Raw genomic sequence first — 21,614 nt, forward strand, 5'->3', positions numbered from 1 at the left:
CAGACCCGTGGGCCGTGGACATAGTATTCCAGGGTTACAAGTTAGAATTCAAGACCTTTCCTCCTAGGGGCAGATTCCACCTCTCAAGATTATCTGTAGACCAGATAAAAAGAGAGGTGTTTTAAAAATGTGTACAGGATCTTTCCCTCCTGCGTGTGATAGTTCCAGTACAGGAACAGGGTCTAAGGTTCTATACCAACCTGTTTGTGGTTCCCAAAAAAGAGGGAACTTTCAGGCCTATTCTAGATCTAAAGTTCCTCAACAAGTTTCTTAGAGTGCCGTCCTTCAAAATGGAGACTATCCGTTCCATTCACAGGGATTATCACAAATTTCTGAGGTTTGCCTATCTGGACAAACACTTTCAGTTTGTGACCCTTCCTTTAGGCCTCGCCACAGCTCCCAGAATTTTCTTAAAGGTCCTGGGAGCTCTGTTGGCAGTAATTCAGTCTCAGGATTGCTGTGGCACCTTATCTGGATGACATTCTGGTTCAGGATCCATCTTTTCATCTAGCAAAATCTCACACAGAGATCTTGTTGTCTTTTTTTCATTCTCACAGATGGAAGGTGGATTTGGAAAAGAGGGTACAAGGGTGGTGGTCTTAGGAACCATTATAGATTCCCTATCAATGAAGATATTTCTGACAGAGGTCAGAAGAGCCAAGATTCTTTCCTCTTGCCTTTCTCTACAGTCTGCTATAAGGCCATCAGTAGCCCAATTTATGGAGGTAATTGGTCCGATGGTGGCTTCCATGGACATAGTTCCCTTTGTCCGATTCCATTTGAGAGCTCTACAGTTATGCATGCTTAGTCAATGCAACAGGGATTATGCAGACCTTTCTCAGAGGATAGTTCTAGATCAAGAACAAGAGACTCCCTTCGGTGGTGGTTGTCTCAAGAACATCTGTCCCAGGGGACTTGCTTTTGGAGACACTCATGGGTGATTGTGACCACAGTCGCCAGCCTGCTGGACTGGGGAGCAGTCTGGGACTCTTTGAAGGCGCAGGGACTTTGGAGTTGAGAGCAATCTTCAATGTCTTGATGGCTTGGCCTCAGCTGGCTTTAGCCCGGTTTATCAGGTTCTAGTCAGACAACATAACCTCAGTGGCTTACATCAACCACCAGGGGGGAACTCAGAGTTCCCTAGCTATGAAGGAGGTGGCTTGAATCATTCAATGGGCAGAAGCTCACAATTGCTGCCTATCTGCCATCCACATTCCGTGAGTGGACAACTGGGAAGCGGATTTCCTAAGTAGACAGACTTTTCATCCCGGGGAGTGGGAGCTCCATCCGGGAAGTGTTCTCCAGATTAACTATCAAATGGGGGGTACCGGAATTGGATCTGATGGAGTCTCGACAGAACACCAAGCTTCCAAAGTATGGTTTTGAAGTCAAGGGATCCTCAGGCCTTCCTGATAGATGCTCTAGCAGTTCTTTGGAATTTCAGGCTGGCATACCTTCTCTCTGTCCTAACCCTTCTTCTCATAAGGAATGTTTGTTGCACAACCTAGATGTGGTGCGTGCTCTTAAATTCTACTTGCAGGCAACTAAGGATTTTCGCCAGTCTTCTGCATATTTTTTTCTTCTTCTGGGAAACGTAAGGGTCAGAAAGCTACTGCTACTTCTCTTTTTCACTCTGGTTGAGAAGTATTATTCCTTTGGCATATGAGACTACTGGACAGCAGCCTCCTGAGATAATCATAGCTCTCTCCACTAGGGCTGTTTCTTCTTCTTGGGCTTTCAAAAATGAGAACTCTGTGGAACAGATTTGTAAGGCTGCAAGTTAGTCCTCATTGCATACTTTTTCCAAATGTTATAAATTTGATACTTTTTGCCTCGACTGAGGCTTCCTTTGTGAGAAAGGGTTCTTCAAGCGGTGGTGCCTTCTGTTTAGGTTCCCTGTCTTGTCCCTCTCTAATTATCTGTGTCCTCTGGCTTGGATATTGATTCCCAACAGTAATTGATTATCCTGTGGACTCACCATATCTTAGGAAAGAAAACCAAAATTTATGCTTACCTGATAAATTTTGTTTATTTCCAGATATGGTGAGTCCACGGCCCGCCCTTTATTTTAAGACAGTGATTTTTGTCTAAACCTCCGGCACCTCTACACCTTGTGTTGCTTCTTTTTTTTTTTTCCATTTTCCTTTGGTCGAATGACTGGGGATTGTGGGAAGGGAAGTGATACTTAATGCTTTTGCTGTGGTGCTCTTTGCCTCCTCCTGCTGGCCAGGAATGATATTCCCAACAGTAATTGATGATCCCGTGGACTCTCCATATCTGGAAATAAATACATTTCAGGTAAGCATAGATTTTTTTTGTTTTTTTTTAACTACACTACACTGTATTTTGGGGGCAATTGGGGCACATTTTAAAAATTAACCAAAGATCTGATCTCTGTTTAATTTTCGGAGCGCTAATTGCTATCGCGAGCTTGCAGTAGCAATAACCAGCCGCTTGTAATGGCTTATTATTTATCGTGCGCCTGTAAACTAACGAATTTTCCCATATACGGGCATGCGATAAATTAGCCCTCCACTTGTAGTCTCGCCCATAGTGGGCGTGTCCTCAAATTGCCTCTGTGGCATCAATAATATTTTTTTTTTAAATTCTTGTTCTTCCAAATGCTTCCACTTAGCCTCTTCCCCTTCTGCAGGATTATTTCTTATCTTGCCTAAACTGCTGCTACCACGGAAATTGTTTTGTGTATACTTAGTCTTGGCTTTCAAGATGGCCCTCTTTTGGGTCTGGCTCCAACTAGCCCCACAATTTGGTCTCTAGAAATTGGAAGTTTGTCTAATTGTAAGAGGCTACTTGTTGGTTGTTTGCATTGCCATATGTATTGTTTTATTTTCTTGCTTTTAATACCTCAATAAAAAGTTATATGTTTATGAAGAAAATATTTTTCTTCTTAAATGGAAAGAGTCCACAGCTGCATTCATTACTTTTGGAAAATAAGAACCTGGCCACCAGGAGGAGGCAAAGACACCCCAGCCAAAGGCTTAAATACTCCTCCCACTCCCCTCATCCCCCCAGTCATTCTTTGCCTTTTGTCCCAGGATGGCAGAGAAGTGTCAGAATTTTTTAATTTTTGTTTCTATCTCTTATGGAGGGTAGTACTCTTCGGCATGGGACAGGAGTTTTAAGTAGTACTGTTAGTCTCTCAGTGAGGGCTTGGATGAAAGTTAGAGTCCTGAGATGCAGGAAGTTTCTTTCTGTGACACCATCCCGACTCATGTTAACAGCTGTCAAGCAACCGGCGTTGTCGAACTTCGCTCCGCTGCCTGCTTTCTTCTCTCAAGTTCATGGCAGAGGCGATGCTACGATCAGTCACACTTGAAGGGCCGTGTTCCTGTTCCACGGCATTGATTCCGGTAAGATCGTTTCATTTTACTTTATCCATATGTACTGTAACGTGAATGTTTCCCTTGAGGTTATACTCCTCCGGGGTTTAACTTATAACATAAGGGTCTCAGTGAGTCTCTGTTAGTATCTTGGAATCAAGGGTTAATACCTCCTGAGGGGGGTTATTGGACAGGGGTGTTTATAATCATGTTTGTTATGTGATTCGACCTGCTTATGTGTAAGGTTTATGGGCTCGTGGTTTGGAACTTTGAGGCCTTTGGAAGTAGGCAGCCTGTTGGCTGAGCGCACTTTTTGGACTATACGGTTCACCCTGTGTCTGGGCGTGGTTACGCTCTGTTCCCATTTCCGCATTCCCGACCATGTGGCGACTGAGATATTCTAGTCCGCGGGGGTCTGGTCATAGGAGGTGGTGAGTGCCCCAGCAATTAGTGGTGTCAGGTGCCGTTTTTTGTTTTTTACTATTTGTAGTCCATATTGCTATATCCTCTTTGCAGCTATGGGGGATTCTGATGCTGAGACTGTGCTCATTTCAGATTCAGTTATGGAGGATTCTGATTCCGACACAATTATAATATCTGACTCAGATTCTGTGTCCGGTGACAAATCCGGTTTAGCCTCGTTGACTCCTGTCAACCATTCTTGTTCCATATGCCAGATGAGAGCACCCGTTTCCTCGGGCTCGGGGATTAAGGGATCTGCTGAGCCATCCGACTCTGGGGGTCCTGTCTCCCAGGGAAAGAGTTCCCTGCCGAATCTTCCTCCTACACATGCGGGTAACCCAGTTTATGGTTCCTCCACACGGGGTGGTGTGTTTCCCCCCCCCCCCCCCCCGGAGCTTGCAGCACATTTTCGCTTTCAGATAATGTTGGCAATTGCTTGTCTGCAGAGTCCAGACGTTTCTTTGAGAATGTGCTTGTGCCTTATTATCGCGGGTATTCCGCCTTGGGGTCCACAGTATCCTGAGGGTTCTGTTCCGGAGTGTTGTGCCTTTCATTACTGGAGTGTTGTGCCTTTGCGTATTGCTCAGACATCTGCTTGAGTCGCTGAATGACCCTATAGTTCAGATACGGGAATTTTCAGTCTGATAGTCCGAATGGTACGACTCGTTAGACATGTGGGGATGAGGTAATGTCATATTGTCTTTATTTTGAGTTCTTTTGTGAGATGGGGCTCCGTTTGGCTGGTCCTATGGGTAGGCCCGTGTTTTTTTGGGGTTTTTTGGGACGTTAACCGTTGAGTTGCCTTGATTTTTATTTGTATCCGATTGGATGTCTTATTTTTGTTAGGTTTTCCTTCGGGAACTTTCTGGGATCAATACTCCAATACTTCTTTGGAAGTTGTTTTGGATATGTTAGTCCTGTGTTGAAAAATGCCTGTTTTTTTTTTTTTTCTTCCTCTTTGAAGGAGGATTTATGCAGCCTGCCGGTAAGGACCCTGAGTGCAGGCTGGTCCTGTTTGGTTTGTTCGGTCTTGCAACTGTTCAGGCACGTGCAGCTATTCTGCTCGAGGTTCGGTAGAAGCGCAAGGTGCTCGGTTATCGTTTATTACATGTTAACTAAACATTCAAGAGGACCTGTAGGTCCGTGAGGCAGGTTGGATTGTTCTGTCCCGTTAGCCTTCGGTCATAGAGAACCGGTCAGGGAAGTTTCCACTGCGTCACTCTGACATCTGATGTCATCAGAACCTAGAGTTTCCTCCCCCATGCGGTAGAGGTCTGGAGGGCTAAGCGCTCCATTTTCGCGGCTTGAGCGACCTTTTATGGATAGCTGTCTAGCATGTGGATGGTTTGCAGTTTGCAGCCAGTTGCAACTCTTGGCACCTTGGAGGTGTGCGTATTGGCTGTTGAGAGTGTCTCTAGATGCAGCTTTTCCTCTTTGACGTGAACTGTCTGAGTTTGAAACCTTTTGGTCTTCCTCTATTGTCCCTGGGTGAGGTAGATCTCCTTTTGGGAATCTACGTTTTCTGGAGAATGGTTTATCCCAGAGGGGAGCTGGGAACGCTTAGCGTTTTTCTCTTCCCTGTGTCCTCTGCCTGTGTGGAGGTGATGGGGAGACTAGCCCTGTTAGTAGGGTTTTTTGGACCTCGAGGTATCCCTTCTGTTGTCCTGGGGCTTGAGAAGTTCTTTCATTCGACTTCTAGTCTGGCTCTTTGGAGCATGGTACTTTGGCTAGGGGTGGTCCCTCCCTTTGGTCGGGGCTTTTGACTTCCTCTTGCTATCCGGGTTCTCTGGATATGCATCCATTCCTTTGTCTGGCTTTTTGGCCAGTTGGGATGTGTAGTCTAGGGTATGGTTGCCTGGACTATAGGTGCCCAGACCTGTCCTTTCTCCCCGAGATTCCCGCTTTCTTGGTCTTCGCTCCTTTTCCTGACCCAGTTTTGGGTTGTTTTGGATTCCTGGATCTCAGGGCTGGTCGGGGTGTTCCACGGTAGTGGGAACTTGGGTTGTGTCCTTGCTCCATTTACCTGACAGGGTCAGGGTTGGCCTGGTTTTCAGAGTATTTATTACTCCTTACTACTGAGTACCCAATGTCATCTAGGTGCCTGGGTGGCTTGCGCCTCAAGGGTGTGGGTTCATACCCAGCTACCGGCGTTGGTTTTCCAATTTCTGGTGCACCTTCGTGTTGCATTCCTCTGGTCAGTTTGCCAGTATACCCGTGGATTCTCTGCTCTGCAGGTATATGGGTTGGCTGGGCCTCTGTTTGGCGTGACTTGTAAGGGGGTCCTTTTTCTAGGACACTTGCCTTTTGGAATTTTTCTTCCCACCTAGCCGGTGGCTTCAGGCCTTGAGGGTAGTTGTTGTCCTTCCGGTCTCTTCCCTTTTCATAGGGAATATTTTCCTTTTTTTAGGACTTCTCCGGGTCAGGAGGTATAGGGTAGAAGTGGTTCCACCTGGCGTCTTGCAAGTCAGACTGTGGGGCCTTGTTTTGATAGATACTTAAATCTATGGCCTTGTCTGTGGTCTGAGTCAGGTTGTTCTAGTACTCTAGAGGGATGGCTATACCATCTTTACGCTCATTCCTGTATCAGTTTCGGGATTCCTTTGTTACTGTACTGGATCCCTGTGGCTGGGTTGGTCCAGCAGGGTATGGGTCTGCAGGTCAGGTTTTCTGAGCGGTCTAGGGGTCGCAGTATCCCTTGTATGTGAGAGCTTGTTGAGTCTAGCCTGATAGCTCAGTCTGCTGTGAGATGGTTTCTCCTTGCTCCTTCACAGGAGAGGGTTTACTCTTCCTTCGGGTTCTGAGGGTATACTCTCCTTCTCAGGAGGCCTTGATGGAGGCTTGTGTTCCCCTTTTTAGGGGCCTGAGTGTAGGTCCGGCGGCTTAGGTTGTCTGGAAAGTGCCCTCTGTTGAGGGACTGTTTTTGTGCAGTCCATTTCTTGTGGACTGCTTCTTTTGCTTCCTTTGTGTCGTCCTGTTATGGACTCTGTGTTCTTAACCTTGAGGTTTTTGCCCAGGTCTATTACATGCTTTCATGGTTGAATACTTTGGTATTCTATGGGCGGGCGCAGGGAGGACTTTGCTTCTTCAGTTGCGTCCATGCTTGCAGGATGTTGGGGAGATGGTTTTTCTGTCTCCGTGTCCGGTATTCCGGTTTTCACTCATATTGGCGTGGCCTCCTTCTCTGTTTGGGTCCTTTTAGACTTCTGTGAGCTGGGCCACAAACACTTGGAGGTGTTCTTTTCGTATTATTGGAACCTTTTGGTTTCCTCGGTTCTCCTTTTGCCTTGTCCCCTTTCAGGCTGGTTTCACCTTCATCTGAGGGGTGATTGGTGGGGGACGGTCTGTTGGGCGACGGAGTCTCTTGGAGGACTGTTAGGTCAGTCGAGTCTGTTCGCGGTCTCTTGTTTGGCTTTGGACTAGCTGCGAGTCCGTGTCACTGGGGCTTTTTCTTTTAAATTTTTCTCGGCTTCGACAAAGCAGGATTTTTTTATTGGGTTGTGGTTAAGGTCTGGTGCCCTCAGTTTGGGCCGCCTATTGTACCCTCCCGTCTTGGCATTCAGTGTCCTCTCTAGCTTGGGTATTGATTTCCTAAAAGTGATGAATGCAGCTGTTGAGTCTTTCCATTTAAGAAGAAAAACGTAAATTATGCTTACCTGATAATTTCCTTTTCTTCTGATGCAAAAAGTCCACAGCTCCCCACCCGTGATTTTATGTGGGGTGTCCTTATATTCTTCTGGCACCTTTTCACCCTGATATTTCTTCTACTGTTCCTTGTTCCTCGGCAGAATGACTGGGGAGTGGGAGGAGTATTTAATAGAGCTGCGCATCTTCACCTGTCTCACGATTCGATTCGATTACGATTATCATCGTAACGATTCGATACGATTCGATTCTACGATGCATCGCGATGCATCACGATTACTGCACTATTTCTGCCCAATTTTTAAATTTTTCAGAAAAAAAAATTCAAGAAGTCAAAGTATTGAAATAAACTCTTTTTTTATTTTATTAGCTCAAAAAAGGACACTCTTCCTGTGGCAAAGTCTGAACACAGCAGACAACAACAGTTTATAGAACAGTAAATACTAAATGGCAATTGTTGTATTGGTTTGGAAACAATATTATGGCATCAAACTGTAGTTACAGAGTACGTAGTGTAAAAAGTGCAGTGCTCACAGTGTACTTCTTCAGTAAAAGAAAATATTTAAATGTATATATTATATATTAGTAAGTAGTACACTATACACTTGTAAAGAAACATGAACAACAAATAAATGTCTAACCTATCTATGTTGGTTTTAATTTAATTTCTTTACTTACTTAGTAATAATAATATAATAGACATTAAATTAAAACCCAAATAGATAGGTTAAGCTTAAGTTACCACCATAATACCTTATTTGTGTGAAAATTGTCCTCAGAAAACAAAACATAAATCCCTTATAGGTACAAAATTACAGGTGCAGTCCACTGTGCCTTCATGACTGTCAATTTGTGGCAAACAAACATCACGTGAAGAATCTGGAACACAACACAAAAGCACAGAGTGTGCACACAACACACATGTGATTGTGACATATACAATTAGTTTACACAGTTACAGACTTACAATAGTACTAGAGACTGAGAGAGAGACATTTAAAACAAGTAGCATTGAACTGAACTACTATAACTACAGTTTCTTCTTGATGATTATATTATCTTTATGGGATCACAAATATAATTAGTTAGTTATTAGTTACTGTTAAAGCAGTACTACACACAACTGAATAGTGACTGAGTCTGTCACTGAACAGTACACAGCAGTCACACACAAACAAACAATACATAAAAAAGGACACAGACATCAAGGAGTAAATCATGGTGAAGAAAGGGTGGCACGCCACTCACCTGAGGTGTGTGTGCTTTATTTTTGTATTGTGCTGTTGTGTGTGGCACTGTGTGTGTGCTGTACTGTCTGTAGTGTACAGTATATTTGTGATCCAATAAAGATTTACTCAAGGTTTACTCAAGGCTTTTCCTTCCCCTATAGTGGGGTTTGGCTTCAGTCTCACTCTCTGCATAGTGCACTCATAGACAGTTAGACAGTCACACTCACTAGACACTCAGACACTAGAGACACAGTGGGACACACACACAAACAAAAACATTCAATGGCACCACAGTCAGCCACAGTCACACTCACACTCATAGACACTTAGACAGTGACACTGGGACAGACACACAATCACATACAAACAAAAAAATTCAAAGGCAGTTAATACACTCATCTCACACACACTCATAGAGAATGAGATACATACAAACTTTTCAAACTGGCACTCACTCACAGACACACTCACACACTCATAAAGAGACAGTTAGACACTGCAGTACACACATTGTTATTGTTAACTGGTTGGTTATATTCGGTTAACCCCTACAGATCTGCCTGGGAGTGGGTGGGATGGCATTTGGGATTGGGAATTGGGATCATAAACAAAAACATATGATATCTTTCTTAAAGGGTCTATTTAAAATAGACAATTTTTTAGTGTGAATGAATAATATTAATAATCCCTTATGCAGTGTGCACTATGCACTCACTGCATTGCAAACAATACAGGGGTGTGCTGTAACAATAGCACAACATCTACAAAACAGAGCACTTCCTGATTGGCAAACATCACAGTAACACTAGAAGTAGTAATAGACATTAAACAAGAAGTAGCATTGAACTACTAGATTTACTAACTTTGATTATCAATATCTTTATGGGATCACAAATATATTGTTACACAACACACACACAGTCACAGTCACACACAGTCAAACAATACCAAAAAAAACACACATAATAAAAAGAGTGAATCATGGTGAAGGGTGACACTGACTGACACGCACACATGAGGTGTGTGCAGTTGTGTGTTGTTTCTTTTGTATTGTGTGTGTGTGTGTGTGACTGTGACAGAGTGACGTGGTCGGTCGTGTCGTGTAGTGTACTAGTATATTTTGTGATCCAACAAAGATTTACTCAAGGTTTTAAGCTTCATTTTTCAAAAAGCTATAAGCTATATAACAGTAACAAATATAAAATAACTTAACAGTAGTCTGCACTGGGCAGTGGGGCACACAGCACTTTCTTCTGGATGTGCCAAAAAACATTAAATATTAATATTATAAACCTGAATCACTACTCAGAATTATGGAATATGTAGGTTTTTCTGTAAGAACACTAGTTGATCCACATGCTCTGGTTTGAGGGTGCTTCTTTTAGCCGTTACCACATCTCCTGCAGTGGAGAAAACCCGCTCTGCAGACACGCTTGTACCTGGGATACACAAGTATCGCTTTGACAAATGAGAGAGGAGGGGAAATATGACCTCATGTACATGCCACCATTTCAAAGGGTCTTCAGTGAGAGGCAGAGATGGGGCTTTACAATATTTCTCTATTTCCTCTTCAGCCTTGGCATAGGGGGTCTTGGGTTCTATTGTACCTTCAGTGTCAGTGAAAGACTGTCCCAGCAAAGTCATGAGAAGCGATGTGGACTTTCTTTTGGGAGGAGAAGGGTTATCCTCCTCGATGGCTGATTCTTCTTCCAGAGTTTCTTTTCCCTCAGGCAGTGGCACTTCATCCACGTTTGTCCTCCTAGATGTAACTGTACTAGTACACTCAATCTGTGTTTGAACAAAAGAATAGAAAAAATAGCATTCATTATTACCTCGAGCAGCCAGCCAGCTAATGCTATGTGTGTGCTCAGAGAGACAGTAATGCATAAATAAATGCATACAACAGCTCACATCTATTCAAGAAACATGATGCAATTAAAATTACCTCCAAGGATGCAGCCTCCTCAGTCACTCCTCTGTATATCTCCAATCTCTCCTCCTCTGTGAGAATAAAAGGCAGTCCCTTAAAACGAGGATCCAGGGCAGAGGCTGTATAAAGTATCTTCTTCTCTGCCTCACTGCTGTACCTCTTCAGGAGATCTGTTTTGATGGCATTCTTGATCTCATGGATCATGGGTGTGTCTCCCATGGTGTCTGTCATGTTCTGGAGCAGTTGTGCATTTAGAGGGGCAATGAGAGAAACAGTTGGATTGCGCTCTTCTGACATCAGTGTGGTTGCATCTTTCATTGGCTTTAATGCACTCACAGCATCCTCTGCATTTGACACATCTGTTTCGTTGAGAGTGCAGAGATCTGACTCACTTTTTCTGACTTCTGGAGACAACAATGTGGCACAGATTGCAGGTTGCTGTTCTAGGAACCTCTCGACCATGTCATATGAGCTGTTCCACCTTGTTGTCACATCAGTTATTAGCTTATGATTCTTCAGGCCAAGACATTTCTGTTTTTCTTTCAGACAGTGGTTTGCTGTAGTGCTGCGGTGAAAAAATGTTGATATTCGTCGCACTCTGCCTAAAAGCCTGGAGAGCGTGGCCACTTTCAGCGCCCGCTGGGATGCGAGATTCAGTGTATGGGCGAAGCATTTTACATGAGGGAATTTTCCAACTTGAGCAGCAACAATCATGTTCGAAGCATTGTCGGTCACAAGCACTACAGATTTATCGGACAGCTGCCATTCTTCCACGACACGAGACAGTAGCTCCGCCAGATGAGAACCCGTGTGAGACTCATAAACTGCTCTCGTTTGCAGCACATGCGACAAGATCTTCCAGTCCTTGCTAATGTAATGTGCAGTTACTGTTACATAAGACTCCGTCGTGACTGAAGTCCATGAATCACACGTTAGTGCGACTCGACTGGCTTGGCTCATTGATGCAATTACCTGAGCTTTTGTTTCTTGGTAGAGTGCAGGTATAACGTTTTCTGTTAAGTGATTGCGTGACGGGATCTTATAACGTGGCTCTAGTGTCTTCAACAGGTTGCGAAACCCAAGGTTTTCCACAACAGAGTAAGGCCGTAGGTCCTTCGCTATGAAAGTTGCCACAGCTTTGGTTATTCTCTTCCCTTTTTCAGAGTTGGGTGGCAAAGTTGACAGCATTGCATCAATTCTTGGCTGATGAGCTTCAGCTAGTCTTGTTATTTCCTTGGCAGTGGCACTGGCGACAGCGGCAGGGGTTAGCATCTCAGAGTGAAAACGTCTAACGTGATTTCTCAAGTTAGTAGTATTCCCTAGGTATTTAATTTTTGTGTGACAGGCTTTACAAACCGCGTGTGTCTTGTCCAATTCGTGCTTTCCAGTATGTTCATAAAATCCAAAATGTGCCCAGATGCTTGCTTTTAAAATGCTAGGTGCATTTTTTATCTCTCTATCTTTTTTGTCTCCCTCTGTCATTTTAGCATGACATGTACATATGTGACGGATGATGTTGTTGTCAACGTCAAACTCTGTCAGTGTTAAAAAAAAAAGAAAATACACTAAGTTCCAGTTGTCAAAATGTCAAGCCGCAAATGTAAAATCAACAAGTACTAGTAACTTCAACTACTTTGCCAATGCCATACATTTTGCGAACATAAATTTTAAAACAAATTGCATTGTGATAATTGCAGGGGACATCACTCACTCACTGACACAGTTACTGTAATATATTACACACTTAAAGGTGCAAAAACCCAAACATTTACTTTCATGATTCAGATAGAGAATACAATTTTAAATAAACATCATAACTAACTCTTCTATTATTTAATTTGCTTCATACTTCTCAGATATCGTTTGTTGATGACATATTAGCAATGCATTGCACAGCACACACATTACTTACTATAAGTATATAATACTTTGTGCACAAGGAGGAGGCTATGCATTTCAACAAAGGATAAGCAAATTATATAATAGGGAAAGTTGTTTAAAATTGCATGCACTTTCTTGAATTAATATATTATTAAAATATTAGAACTTCAGACCAGGCCATCCATCCATGTGAAAAACATGTAGATAATAGATACAGATTAGACTAATAGAGACATTATTAGACAATAATAGTATACTATATTTATTTATAATACATTTTTTATATATGCAATATTATTCAATAATGCAGCAATTAATTATGCAGCAGCCTGAGCCTCAGTCAGCTCAGCATACTACGTTAAGTAAATAAGGCAAGTATTTAATTGTTACCCCTTATTGTGTAATAAATGTGATTGTGTACCCCTTATTGATTTGCTCTTACCTATTGGCAAGTAGTAGGCAGTTGAGGCAATAGGCAGGCATGGCAATGGCAATTATGGCATGGCATTGGCAAAATGTACAACGTTTTGGTAACTATTAACTAAACAAACAGTTAGTTAGTCTAATTCTCACCATAGGTCTCCTCCTCTGTCTCCCACAAAATAAAAATGAGCCCGCCGTGTAGCTGTAGTATACCGCCGTGTACCATCATCAATCTCAGGCAACAAACTCCTGCTTTGCTGCTTTGCTCCTACTGCGTAACTTCGGCACTTCAAGAGACCGCCCATGAGCGCCCATGTTGCTTTATTGGGTGACGTGACGTCAGTGACGTCAAAACGATGTACCGCGCACTTTCGCGCACTTTCTTTTACGTTTCCTGGAGGCTGGTCACGTGGGTAACGTTAATCGATTATCGCGTCTCAGCGCATCGATGCAGAATCGTTTCATGCCGCATCGCGATGCATCGTCAAAACGATTATTTTTGACAGGCCTAGTATTTAAGCCTCTGGCTGGGGTGTCTTTGCCTCCTCCTGGTGGCCAGGTTCTTAATTCCCGAAAGTAATGAATGCAGCTGTGGACTCTTTCCATCAGAAGAAAAGGAAATTATCAGGTAAGCATAATTTTTTTTTTTTAACAGTTTTTTGTTTTATTTTTTTGTTTTTGTTTTTAAATTACATAATTTTATTTTTTTAGGATTTGAAACCCAGCAATATAGTTGTAAAATCAGACTGTACTCTGAAGATACTTGACTTTGGACTGGCGAGAACTGCATGCACTAATTTTATGATGACCCCATATGTAGTAACAAGATATTACCGAGCCCCAGAGGTTATCCTTGGTATGGGGTACAAAGAAAACGGTAAGCTTATGGTTTGTCTTCTCAAACTGTATATGTGTTTACCATTGAAAATTGTATGCAAAATGTCATTTCAGATCTTTGCTCAGTTTTTTGTCTTTTTAATCATCTAAAATAATTGTAGCTCTACATAAAAGTGATTTATTCAGTCTAGTAAATTCCTTATGAGTATATTAAACACTAAATACATTTTATTAACATAGTATTGAGGTTATTCCCTGCCTCCTCCTAGCCATGGATGCTTTCACTGCTGATGTATTTGCACATGTGCAGCAAGTCTCCTTCACATACCTGCGGTAAAACCTAGGTTTCAAAATGTATTTAATGCTTTAATGTCCCCTTATGTTGTATTTGTGTGGGGGGGGGGTGGATGGGGGATGGGGGGGGGGGGTCCCAGTATTATTAGATTATAGTTTTAGTTACTTTTATAGTAATGTTTTATAATTGATAACTGCACTACCATGCATACATTTTAAACTATCACTTGATTTTCTTTCCTGTGTTTGATTTACATTGTTAAATGTCTTATCATATTAATTCACAATGATTCCTTAATAATTTTATAGTGGATATCTGGTCTGTTGGTTGCATACTAGCTGAAATGGTCCTTCATAAAGTGCTGTTCACTGGAAGGGATTGTATCCTTATCTATCTTGGATGTTTCCTGACAAAACTAGCTAACCTGAAAAGTGTCACATATTTGCGTAATATTTTAAAAAAAATCTTTAAAACTGGATAAAACAATATTTCTTTCATGTAATTCGCAAGAGTCCATGAGCTAGTGACGTATGGGATATACATTCCTACCAGGAGGGGCAAAGTTTCCCAAACCTTAAAATGCCTATAAATACACCCCTCACCACACCCACAATTCAGTTTTACAAACTTTGCCTCCTATGGAGGTGGTGAAGTAAGTTTGTGCTAGATTCTACGTTGATATGCGCTCCGCAGCAGGTTGGAGCCCGGTTTTCCTCTCAGCGTGCAGTGAATGTCAGAGGGATGTGAGGAGAGTATTGCCTATTTGAATGCAATGATCTCCTTCTACGGGGTCTATTTCATAGGTTCTCTGTTATCGGTCGTAGAGATTCATCTCTTACCTCCCTTTTCAGATCGACGATATACTCTTATATATATATATATACCATTACCTCTGCTGATTTTCGTTTCAGTACTGGTTCGGCTTTCTACAACATGTAGATGAGTGTCCTGGGGTAAGTAAGTAAGCTTATTTTCTGTGACACTCTAAGCTATGGTTAGGCACTTTTTTATAAAGTTCTAAATATATGTATTCAAACATTTATTTGCCTTGACTCAGGATGTTCAACATTCCTTATTTTCAGACAGTCAGTTTCATACTTGGGATAAATGCATTTGTTTCAATCATTTTTTCTTACCTTAAAAAATTTGACTTTTTCCCTGTGGGCTGTTCCCTGTGGGCTGTTAGGCTCGCGGGGGCAGAAAATGCTTCATTTTATTGCGTCATTCTTGGCGTGGACTTTTTTGGCGCAAAAATTTTTTTTTCTGTTTCCGGCGTCATACGTGTCGCCGGAAGTTGCGTCATTTTTTGACGTTTTTTTTGCGTCAAAAATGTCGGCGTTCCGGATGTGGCGTCATTTTTGGTCGCCAAAAGCATTTAGGCGCCAAATAATGTGGGCGTCTTTTTTGGCGCTAAAAAATATGGGCGTCATTTTTGTCTCCACATTATTTAAGTCTCATTATTTATTGCTTCTGGTTGCTAGAAGCTTGTTCACTGGCATTTTTTTCCCATTCCTGAAACTGTCATTTAAGGAATTTGATCAATTTTGCTTTATATGTTGTTTTTTCTTTTACATATTGCAAGATGTTCCACGTTGCAACTGAGTCAGAAGATACTTCAGGAAAATCACTGCCCAGTGCTGGAGCTACCAAGCTAAGTGTATCTGCTATAAACTTTTGGTTTCTGTTTCTCCAGCTGTTGTTTGTATTGCATGTCATGTCAAACTTATTAATGCAGATAAAATTTCCTTTAGTACTGTTACATTACCTGTTGCTGTTCCGTCAACATCTAATATTCAGAGTGTTCCTGATAACATAAGAGATTTTATTTTTTAAATCCATTAAGAAGGCTATGTCTGTTATTTCTCCTTCTAGTATACATAAAAGTCTTTTAAAACTTCTCTTTTTTCAGATGAATTTTTAAATGAACATCATGAGTATCATTCTGATACTGATAATGGTTCTTCTGGTTCAGAGGTTTCTGTCTCAGAGGTTGATGCTGATAAATCTTTGTATTTGTTCAAGATGGAATTTATTCGTTCTTTGCTTAAAGAAGTATTAATTGCATTAGAAATAGAGGATTCTGGTCCTCTTGATACTAAATGTAAACGTTTAAATAAGGTTTTTAAATCTCCTGTAGTTATTCCAGAAGTGTTTTCTCTCCCTGATGCTATTTCTGAAGTAATTTCCAGGGAATGGAATAATTTGGGTAATTCATTTACTCCTTCTAAACGTTTAAGCAATTATATCCTGTGCCATCTGACAGATTAGAGTTTTGGGACAAAATCTCTAAGGTTAATGGGGCTGTCTCTACTCCTGCTAAACGTACTACTATTCCTATGGCAGATAGTACTTCATTTAAGGATCCTTTAGATAGGAAGATCGAATCCTTTCTAAGAAAAGCTTACTTATGTTCAGGTAATCTTCTTAGACCTGCTATATTTTTAGCGGATGTTGCTGCAGCTTCAACTTTTTGGTTAGAAGCTTTAGCGCAACAAGTAACAGATCATAATTTTATAGCATTATTATTATTCTATAACATGCTAATAATTTTATTTGTGATACCATCTTTTGATATCATTAGAGTTGATGTCAGGTATATGTCTCTAGCTATTTTAGCTAGAAAAGCTTTATGGCTTAAAACTTGGAATGCTGATATGTCTTCTAAGTCAACTTTGCTTTCCCTTTCTTTCCAGGGTAATAAATTATTCGATTTTCAGTTGGATTCTATTATCTCAACTGTTACTGGAGGGAAGGGAACTTTTTTACCAAAGGATAAAAAAATCTAAGGTAAATTTAGGTCTAACAATCATTTTCGTTCCTTTCCTCACAACAAGGAACAAAAGCCTGATCCTTCATCCTCAGAAGCGGTATCAGTTTGGAAACCATTTCCAGTTTGGAATATATCCAAGCCTTATAGAAACCTGTAGCCAGCTCCTAAATACCCATGAAGGTGCGGCCCTCATTCCAGCTCAGCTGGTATGGGGCAGTTTACGTTTTCTTTTAAGGTACAGAATTGGCTTCAAGTTAAGGCCTCCTGCAAAGAGATTTTTTTCTTTCCCGTGTCCCAGTAAACACAGCAAAGGCTCAGCATTTCTGAAATGTGTTTCAGATCTAGAGTTGGCTGGAGTAATTATGCCAGTTCCAGTTCTGGAACAGGGGCTGGGGTTTTATTCTATCTCTTCATTGTACCAAAGAAGGTCAATTCCTTCAGACCAGTTCCGGATCTATCTATATTGAATCGTTATGTAAGGATACCAACATTCAAGATGGTAACTGTAGGACTATCCTGCCTTTTGTTTAGCAAGGGCATTATATGTCTACAATAGATTTACAGGATGCATATCTGCATATTCCGATTCATCCAGATCACTTTTAGTTTCTGAGATTCTCTTTTTAGACAAGCATTACCAGTTTTGTGGCTCTACCGTTTGGCCTAGCGTCAGCTCCAAGAATTTTTTTCAAAGGTTCTCGGTGCCCTTCTGTCTGTAATCAGAGAACAGGGTTTTGGTATTTCCTTTTTTGGACGATATCTTGGTACTTGCTCAGTCTTCACATTTTCACAGAATCTCATACGAATCGACTTGTGTTGTTTCTTCAAGATCATGGTTGGAGGATCAATTTACCAATCGGTTCATTGTTTCCTCAGACAAGGGTAACCTTTTTAGGTTTCCAGATAGATTCAGTGTCTATGACTCTGTCCTTGTCAGACAAGAGAAGTTTAACATTGATATCAGCTTGTCAAAACCTTCAGTCACAATCATTTCCTTTGGTAGCCTTATGCATGGGAAATTTTAGGTCTTAGGACTGCCGCATCGGATGCGATCTCCTTTGCTCATTTTCACATGCGACCTCTTCAGCTCTGTATGCTGAACCAGTGGTGCAGGGATTACACAAAGATATCTCAATTAATATCTTTAAACCGATTATACGACACTCTCTGACATGGTGGACAGTTCACCATCGTTTAGTTCAGGGGGCTTCTTTGTTCTTCCGACCTGGACTATAATCTCAACAGATGCAAGTCTTACAGGTTGGGGAGCTGTGTGGGGGTCTCTGACGGCACAAGGGGTTTGGGAATCTCAGGAGGTGAGATTACCGATCAATATTTTTGAACTCCGTGCAATTTTTAGAGCTCTTCAGTCTTGGCCTCTTCTGAAGAGAGAGTTGTTCATTTGTTTTCAGATAGACAATGTCACAGCTGTGGCATACATCAATCATCAAGGAGGGACTCACAGTCCTCTGGCTATGAAAGAAGTATCTCGAATTTTGGTTTGGGCGGAATCCAGCTCCTGTCTAATCTCTGCGGTTCATATCCCAGGTATAGACAATTGGGAAGCGGATTATCTCAGTCGCCAAACGTTGCATCCGGATGGTCTCTTAACCCAGAGGTATTTCTTCAGATTGTTCAAATGTGGGAACTCCCAGAAATAGATCTGATGGCTTCTCATCTAAACAAGAAACTTCCCTGGTATCTGTCCAGATCCTGGGATCCTCGGGCGGGGGCAGTGGATGCATTATCACTTCCTTGGAAGTATCATCCTGCCTATATCTTTCCGCCTCTAGTTCTTCTTCCAAGAGTATTCTCCAAGATTCTAAGGAATGCTCGTTTGTCCTGCTGGTAGCTCCAGCATGGCCTCACAGGTTTTGGTATGCGGATCTTGTCCGGATGGTCTCTTGCCAGCTGTGGACTCTTCCGTTAAGACCAGACTTTCTGTCGCAAGGTCCTTTTTTTCCATCAGGATCTCAAATCCTTAAATTTTAAGGTATAGAGTTTGAACGCTTGATTCTTGGTCAAAGAAGGTTTCTCTGACTCTGTGTTTAATACTATGTGACAGGCTCGTAAATCTGTATCTAGTGAGATATATTATAGAGTCTGGAAGACTTATATTTCTTAGTGTCTTTCTCATAATTTTTTCTTGGCATTCTTTTTGAATACCGAGAATTTTTCAGTTTCTTCAGGATGGTTTAGATAAAGGTTTGTCCGCAAGTTCCTTGAAAGGACAAATCTCTGCTCTTTCTGTTCTTTTTTCACAGAAGGATTGCTAATCTTCCTGATATTTCATTGTTTTGTACAAGCTTTGGTTCGTATAAAACCTGTTATTAAGTCAATTTCTCCTCCTTGGAGTTTGAATTTGGTTCTGGGGGCTTTTCAAGCTCCTCCTTTTGAACCCATGCATTCTTTGGTCGTTATATTACTTTCTTGGAAAGTTTTGTTTCTTTTGGCCATCTCTTCTGCCAGAAGAGTCTCTGAATTATCTGCTCTTTCTTGTGAGTCTCCTTTTCTGATTTTTCATCAGGATGAGGCGGTGCTGCGAACTTCTTTTGAATTTTTTACCTAAGGTTGTGAATTCTAACAGCCTTAGTAGAGAAATTGTGGTTCCTTCATTATGTCCTAATCCTATGAATTCTAGGAGAAATCATTGCATTCTTTGGATGCTGTTAGAGCTTTGTATTATTTGTCATCTTTTCCGGTTCTAGAAATGGCCAGAAAGCTTCTGCCATTTCTTTGGCATCTTGGTTGAAATCTTTATTTCATCATGCTTATGTCGAGTCGGGTAAAACTCCGCCTCTAAGGATTACAGTTCATTCTACTAGGTCAGTTTCTACTTCCTGGGCGTTTAGGAATGAAGCTTCGATTGATCAGATTTGCAAAGCAGCAACTTGGTCCTCTTTGCATATTTTTTCTAAATTCTACCATTTTGATGTGTTTTCTTCTTCTGAAGCAGTTTTTGGTAGAAAAGTACTTCTGGCAGTGGTTTCAGTTTGAATCTTCTGCTTATGTTTTTCATTAAACTTTATTTTGGGTGTGGATTATTTTCAGCAGGAATTGGCTGTCTTTATTTTATCCCTCCCTCTCTAGTGACTCTTGTGTGGAAAGATCCACATCTTGGGTAGTCATTATCCCATACGTCACTAGCTCATGGACTCTTGCTAATTACATGAAAGAAAACATAATTTATGTAAGAACTTACCTGATAAATTCATTTCTTTCATATTAGCAAGAGTCCATGAGGCCCGCCCTTTTTTGTGGTGGTTATGATTTTTTTGTATAAAGCACAATTATTCCAATTCCTTACTTTATATGCTTTCGCACTTTTTTCTTATCACCCCACTTCTTGGCTATTCGTTAAACTGAATTGTGGGTGTGGTGAGGGGTGTATTTATAGGCATTTTAAGGTTTGGGAAACTTTGCCCCTCCTGGTAGGAATGTATATCCCATACGTCACTAGCTCATGGACTCTTGCTAATATGAAAGAAATGAATTTATCAGGTAAGTTCTTACATAAATTATGTTTTTTTTTTATTTTAGTTGTGAACTTGACAGAGAATCAAGCCAGTAAATACTGTCTTTACAAATCTTTCCCATATATTGAAATTAGGCGTCGGTCGATCAGATGAATAAAGCCCTGAATACTACAGTCACTGGCCCATAAACACATTTCAAGCAAATTGAAATTTAGATATATTTGAATATGTTTATTCCTTTAGTCCATTCAATAATTTCATGCTCTCCCAGAGGTTTCTGTAAGATTATCTTGGGTGTTTTTTCTATCTAGAAGATATCACAAGGTTTTGCTTTTTTCAGTTCTCAACCTATGAAATTGTCTTATTAACAACATAACAACATGCCTCGTCTTCTCAGAAATAATTTTATAAAATATACAGCGTTGAGAAAAAGACCTTAATCCCATTGTTTCTCTGTAAATTTATCTACATAGATTCAATTCGTTATCTCTTAAAGGAACACTAAATACAAAATTAAACTTTCATGATTTAAATAGAGCATGGAATTAAAAAACAAAACAAAAAAACTTTCCAATTGACTTTCATTATAAAAAAAAAAAGTATATTTTTTATATGCACACTTTCGGAGGCACCAGCTACTACTGAGCATGTGCAAGAGTGCACTATATACCTGTATATGCCTGCTGATGGCTGTCGCATAATGGGGGGGGGGGATCGCTGTAACTTTCAAATGTGCCATTACATTTTTTTTACCTTTTTAATTATGTATTTGTCAATTATACAACTCTACTGTATTTAAAGGGACATAAAACCCTTTCTAAAGGGACATGAAACCCAAAATGTTTGTTTCATGATTCAGAGAGAGAATACAATTTTAAACAACTTTCTAATTTACTTCTATTATCTAATCTGTTTCATTCTCTTGGTATAATTTGTTGAATCATGCATTACTAATATAGATATCTCAGTGTTTACTGTCCCTTTAAGTGCTAAGTTTCAAGATGTTCAATAATTTAGAAGATTGTTTGGAGTGGTTTAGATCAGTACAAGGAGCCTAAGTGTAAGGAAGGAGGGGCAAGCAATAAAAATGAAATTGATACCTATAATGTTATTTTTTAGTTAAATAAAACTATATATTATAAGGGTAGTTTTATTTTTCTTCTTCCAATAAAGTGTAGCAGAAAAGTTGTCCAAATATGAATGATTAAACCCTTGGCCCAATCGGATGTGGATCTACTATGTCATGCGGTACAAAGCCCAACATTGAAATCTGTTACTACATTTCAGTGCTGACCTGTTCATCCACCATGAAATGTGTTTAGTGTGCT

General features: G+C 40.9%; 1 protein-coding gene across 5 annotated transcripts in view; it reads left to right on the forward strand.

The window, feature by feature from the left end:
- LOC128663087 (mitogen-activated protein kinase 9) overlaps positions 1 to 21,614 on the forward strand; it is a 172,617-nt gene that overhangs the window by 103,513 nt on the left and 47,490 nt on the right. For all 5 annotated transcript variants that reach the window (XM_053717239.1, XM_053717237.1, XM_053717236.1 and 2 more), the window contains one exon: positions 13,620 to 13,785. In XM_053717239.1, coding sequence (XP_053573214.1) covers positions 13,620 to 13,785 — 166 coding nt within the window. The remainder of the gene's footprint in view (positions 1 to 13,619; positions 13,786 to 21,614) is intronic.

This window comes from Bombina bombina, chromosome 6, assembly GCF_027579735.1.
Source record: "Bombina bombina isolate aBomBom1 chromosome 6, aBomBom1.pri, whole genome shotgun sequence".
Lineage (NCBI taxonomy): Eukaryota > Metazoa > Chordata > Amphibia > Anura > Bombinatoridae > Bombina > Bombina bombina.